The sequence below is a fragment of the Theobroma umbraticum genome, unplaced genomic scaffold, assembly GCF_002168275.2.
Source record: "Theobroma umbraticum cultivar Fairchild unplaced genomic scaffold, ASM216827v3 scaffold_95.0, whole genome shotgun sequence".
Lineage (NCBI taxonomy): Eukaryota > Viridiplantae > Streptophyta > Magnoliopsida > Malvales > Malvaceae > Theobroma > Theobroma umbraticum.
In genome coordinates this window covers 6,070,296-6,076,231 of record NW_018397257.1, presented here as the reverse complement: position 1 = coordinate 6,076,231, position 5,936 = coordinate 6,070,296, and the positions used below count along the sequence as shown (strand labels likewise).

Below are 5,936 nucleotides of genomic sequence, written 5' to 3'. Positions count from 1 at the left end.
TTTTTGTCAGAGATAGGGTTTTACAAAAGGTCAAAGCTGGCGTTAATTTTGTATTAACACTGTTGCCCATATGTAGTTGCGGCTGCTGTCATTTTGAATGTTGTGACTGCCAATAGGAAAGGAGATGTGTTCGGAAAATTTTGACGAAGGGAATTTTTGAATAAACTGCTTTACACGTGGAGGGAGATGCTTGGGTTTTGGGTAGTGGAATTGGTACAGTGCTGTTACCTGTGCGGGTTTATGTTAATTTTAGAGAAATCCCGGGTGAAAATGCACCGCATCAGGTCATAAACAAGTTCACAGATTTGGGTTGGTTATGTTTTTTTAAATAAGCCACGTCCAATTTGGTGCCTATCTCCAATCAGTTTTTGCCACGTCATCTTACAAAATATCTGCATCCCTAACACGTTTGACTTTAGGGAAAAATTTCGTTTTTTTATTTTTTTCAAAAAATTTAAAAAAATTAAACCTTCAACAATGAATGTGTGAATATCGATTTTCATTTTCGAAATCTATCATTATTGTAAAAAGAAAATTCAAGTTCTGACCAAGGGCGGGGGGGAGGCGGGGCTAGTGGGAGCCCCGCCTCTTCAGTAATTTTTAAATTTTTATAATTATTTATATATTTTAAAAATTTTGTAACATTACTCTTTCAATAATTTTTAAATTTTTATAACTTTTTAAAAATTTTCTAATTTTATTCTTACAAAAACTTTAAAATATTTCTAACATATTTTTATGTTTTAGAAATTTTATAATTTTACTCTTATAATAATTTTTTGTGTAGTGAAACATCATACAATAATTAATCAACAACTAATTTTAATAAAACTAAAACAAAACTAATTGCATTTTTAAAAAGAATAATAAAACCAATTACAAGAGAATTATTTTCAAATCCCATTACTCCAAAACCTCACAATCACTACTTACTCTTTTATTTTTTTACCAAATACGGTAGAAACAAAAAAAATTATTTTTTTACATTTTTCTCTTGTGAGCATTCTTTGTATAAAAAATTTTTAGTCAATAACTCAATTTTTATGTCACGATAATTAAAAAAATTAGTTTAGTTACATATTTTAATTTTAATATTTTTAACTTTAAATTTTTTTATTTAATAATTTTTACTTGATAATTTTGATTTAGGATTTACAGTCTTAACTATTCGTTATTGAAAACAATTTGATTAAACATCTAAGGTTAGTTATTTTTTATTTATTTAAAAATTATTTAATTATTTTTCTACAAATTATTTGCACTTTTTTTTTCTTAGATTTTTGTGAACAATTAAGTTTTTTATTCAAAAATTGCTTTCTCGTTGAATTATTTATTAATATTATATTTAATATTTGTAATTAATTTTAGAGAATTACTTCTCCATTGAATTGTTTATTGACCTTAATATTTTTAAAGAATGGCTTCTCATTCAGATTTTTGTTATTATATTTGTTATTTTTTGTTTGTTATTAAGTTTACCTAGAAATTGAGATTATTGTTACTATTAAATTATTTATAATTATACTAGTTGATTTCTTTAAGTAAACTATTAAGATTGATTCTTTTGAATAATTTTCAAGATTTATTTGTATAATTTTAATATAAATATTTTTTATCTAAGTTGTTTTATATTATTGTCAAACATTAAAGTTATAACTGAAATTGATAGTATAATTAAAGAATATTGTATAATTTAATGTCAAACATTAAATTGATAGTATAATTAAGGAATAATGTATAATTTATTTAAATATTTGTACTATTTAATGGATAATTTATAAAAAAATATTTATAAATTAAAGTTATACTATTGTCAAATATTTATAAATATTCTTTTTAACTTTTCGCCACCAAATATAAATCTTAACTCCACCATTGGTTATAACTGTTGGTAAATTAATTCATAAGAATTTTATTATATGCTTATATTATTAATAAAATCCTGCTTGAATTTAGCTTTACGAATCAATTGATATTGACTTAATATAGAAATTCACCTTAGTTGGTTAAATTATAGGAAAACTAAAAAAATTTAATAAATTAAAAATTGTAATGAGTAGATAAGGTAAGAAATTAATGGTTTTGTTATTAAAAAAATTTCAATTATTTTATTGCAAATAATATGTAATTCTGTTTATTCACGAATTTAAACTTAACAAACTACCATGTAATAAAAAAGAAACCAATATATATATTTATATAACCCAACTCTTTCAAATGTGGATATAGTAGGTAAATGTCATGAATCCTCTAATTAATGTGTTTAATTTAAGAGATTATATTTGATGCAGGATAGTAAATCATTTCATTAAAAATAAATTTAAAATTCGATAGACTTAACAATCAATTCAAAATCCTAAAATTTTAATTTTGGCTTTTAAAAATAATATTTATTTTACTATTCTTCCTAATTTATCTTAAATTTTTTATTTTGATTCTCCATATTCTTCTTAGGCTACCCATTTTTTTAATATTTATAATTGTTTAATTCTCACATAGATGTTTTCACTGTTATTTGTCATTGAGCATCATATTGGAAGCTCCTTGTTGTGTGTCTTCCTTATTCATATATGATCTACCCCTTTACCTTTCCTTGCGGGAATCAATAAAGGATTCTTCTCGTTCCTCCTGCAGCAACGTTTAACTAACCCAGTAACCGCTCCGTTTCTCAAAAAATGGCAGTTCAATGGCTCCTTTTGCGAAATATCCCTCTCAAAACTCTCTGGCCCCGCCAATTTCTTCCCCTCTCTTCCCTTCCCAATCAAAACCATTACCATAATCTTGATGCTAGAACTCTTCAAACCCTATCAAATGGGGCACCAGATTCTTTCATGGTGGAGAAGATTCTGTTTAGTTTAAAGCAAGGTAATATGAATTCTTTGCGTAACTACCGATTTCGATTAAACCCATTAATTGTAGCTGAGGTTCTTTCGCATTGCCGTGATAATTTGCAGTTGGGTCAAAGATTTGTTGATTTTCTTGTAGTTAACTGCTCAAATTTTAAGCATTCTTCCATGTCCTTAAGTGCAATGATTCATGTTCTTGTGAAATGTAGAAGGTTATCTGATGCGCAGGCTCTGATTCTTAGGATGATTAGGAAGAGTGGGATTTCGCGTGTTGAAATCGTGGAGTCTTTAGTTTCGACACGTGGGAATTTCGGGTCGAATGATTCAGTTTTTGATTTGTTAATTAGGACTTATGTGCAAGCTAGGAAGTTAAGAGAAGGATCCGAGGTGTTTAGGATTTTGAGAAGAAAAGGTTTTTGTATTTCTATTAATGCTTGTAATAGTCTTCTTGGTGGGTTAGTGAAGATTGAATGGGTTGCTTTGGCTTGGGACGTGTACAGGGAAGTTGTTAGAGCTGGGGTTAAAGTAAATGCTTATACATTAAATATTATGGTTAATGCTTTGTGTAAGGATAGCAAGATCAGTAGTGTTAAGTCGTTCTTATCAGAAATGAAAGAGAAGGGGGTTTATGCTGATATTGTGACATACAATACAATAATTAATGCATATTGCCATGAAGGGCATTTGGAAGAAGCATTTGAGTTGATGAACTCGATGCCAGATAAAGGGTTGAAGCCGGGTCTTTTTACTTATAATTCAATTGTATATGGGTTGTGTAAGAGAGGAAATTTTGAAAAAGCGAAGGAAGTTTTGGATGAGATGTTGCGGATAGGGTTGAGTCCTGATACTGCTACTTATAACACATTGCTTGTTGAGAGTTGTAGAAAAAATAATATATCAGAAGCTGAAGATATTTTCAATGAAATGTTGCATCGAGGTTTTGTTCCTGATTTGATTAGCTTTAGTTCTCTTATTGGGGTGTTTGCTAGAAATGGACATATTGATCAGGCTTTAATGTATTTTAATAATATGAAGAGAGCTGGCTTGGTTCCAGATAATGTGATTTATACCATTCTTATAGATGGGTATTGCAGGAATGGTATCATGTCAGAGGCTTTAAAGGTGAGGAATGAAATGCTAGAGCAGGGATGTAGTATGGATGTTGTTACTTACAATGCCATTTTGAATGGGCTGTGCAGGGAGAAGTTGCTCACCGAAGCAGACAATCTATTGCATGAGATGGCAGAAAGGGGTGTCTTTCCTGACTTTTACACTTTCACAACACTCATTCATGGACATTGTAAGGATGGAAATATGAATAAGGCACTAAGTTTGTTTGATGAAATGACTCAAAGGAATATTAAGCCTGACATTGTGACATACAACACCTTAATTGACGGGTTTTGCAAGGTAGGTGAAATGGAGAAAGCCAAGCAGCTTTGGGTTGGCATGATATCTAGAAAGATTCTTCCTAATCACATTTCTTATGGAACTCTGATAAATGGTTTTTGCAGCATAGGTCATGTTTCAGAAGCATTCAGAGTGTGGGATGAAATGGTTAGGAATGGTATTAAGCCCACTCTTGTTACTTGTAACAGTATCATCAAGGGCTATTGTCGATCAGGTGATGCATCGAGGGCTGACGAGTTTTTATCCAAGATGACATCAGAAGGAATTATTCCTGATAGCATCACATATAATACTCTTATCAATGGATTTGTCAAAGAAGAGAATATGGACAAAGCTTTTGTTTGGATTAACGAGATGGAGAATCAAGGGCTTTTGCCTGATGTTATTACATACAATGTAATCTTGAATGGGTTTTGTAGACAGGGTAGAATGCTAGAAGCTGAAATGGTATTAAGGAAGATGATTGAGAAAGGCATAGATCCTGATAGGTCTACATATACATCACTCATAAATGGACATGTCACCCAGGACAACTTAAAGGAGGCATTTCGGTTTCATGATGAAATGATGCAAAGGGGGTTTGTGCCTGATGATCAGTTTTAATCATTCTTGGTTGAAATATCTGATGAACTTTGTTAATTTTGTTCTGTGCCAAATATATACCGAAGGTTTGTTTTCCTGTCTTCATGTATAATTCTTTGTAGTTTGCAATACAGTTCCATGATTGATGATTTTAATCTCTATGGTTTAAGCATTAGTCAGGAATGGTCAAGAATACAGTGAAGCAGATATCTGAATTTGTCACTCTAGAGTTGATGTTCATTATATTCAGGTGAGAATTTCAGATAGTGAAGTTAATGCATTTAGTCAGCATGCCGGAGACATCAGACAAGGGATGTGAAAAGTTTGCAGAAATCAGTTTGCCCTTCCATTTTTTTAGCTGAAAGATATTGAAACTCATTAATGTTAGGTGAACAAATGCAAGGAGGAGGGAACAAGGTAGAGTTCTAACATGTTGCAACATGTATTGTTTGGCAAATGCTGGAAGCCAGATGAGAGAGACAAGGTAGAGCTCTAAGGAGTTGCAGTATGTGTGTATCTTTTAAATGGTGAAAGGCAATACCATAAATCTTTTGTTGAACTTTTTCAAGGCATGATCAATAAATTGACAAGCCAACGATTAGATTTCTTGTGTTTCAGAGCATGGTTAACCAACATGTGAACTAGTTAATAATGATTATTGGATTGGATTTGATTGACTGACAGAGGGGGGCTTATCTCTAATGGAGTTCTGTAGTGCAGATGATAACTACGCTAATTCCTATCCAAATGGTAAGGAGGTTGTATGAATCCAGTGGAGTATATCTGAGATCAAAAAGGAAGAAGGCAAGTTTTCCTAAACAAAGCTCAGAAGATTGTTGGAACCTCTGGTTACTTCTACAGTCTCTTCCAAACTGGTAGGAGGTTATGTTTAAAGATGAGCTGATAAAAAGCAGATGATGTAGCCAGGAGATCTAAAATGGGAAGATCTCTTTTTTCCAAAATGACATTAGTTGAAAGTCATGTGGTTGATTTTGCTTCTTATTGTGGCTGCTGGTCTGTTGTGTTCTTTGTAGTTCTTTGTTGGCAGCTTCTTTCTTTTATTTGATCTGCTGGAACTGTTGTTAGTGGAGTTTTCTA

The 5,936-nt window shown here is 31.2% G+C and overlaps 1 protein-coding gene across 5 annotated transcripts; it reads left to right on the top strand.

Annotated features, from left to right (window-relative positions):
• The first annotated feature begins 2,526 nt into the window (after positions 1 to 2,526).
• On the top strand, positions 2,527 to 5,936 carry LOC110412559 (Tetratricopeptide repeat (TPR)-like superfamily protein). 5 transcript variants are annotated; one of them, XM_021423122.2, is made up of 3 exons: positions 2,527 to 4,924; positions 5,015 to 5,088; positions 5,227 to 5,936. In XM_021423122.2, exon 1 carries the CDS (start codon positions 2,676 to 2,678, stop codon positions 4,857 to 4,859), a length of 2,184 nt encoding a protein of 727 aa, XP_021278797.1. In that variant the 5' UTR covers positions 2,527 to 2,675; the 3' UTR covers positions 4,860 to 4,924; positions 5,015 to 5,088; positions 5,227 to 5,936. The 5 variants fall into 5 exon arrangements, with proteins under 5 accessions (XP_021278797.1, XP_021278798.1, XP_021278794.1 ...); XM_021423123.2 differs by having other exon boundaries at positions 2,527 to 5,088; positions 5,227 to 5,322; positions 5,559 to 5,936; XM_021423119.2 differs by having other exon boundaries at positions 5,015 to 5,936.

Bases quoted from the DNA above. Each gene is read 5' to 3' on its own strand.
- LOC110412559 (XM_021423122.2), top strand. From the start codon at position 2,676: ATGGCAGTTCAATGGCTCCTTTTGCGAAATATCCCTCTCAAAACTCTC.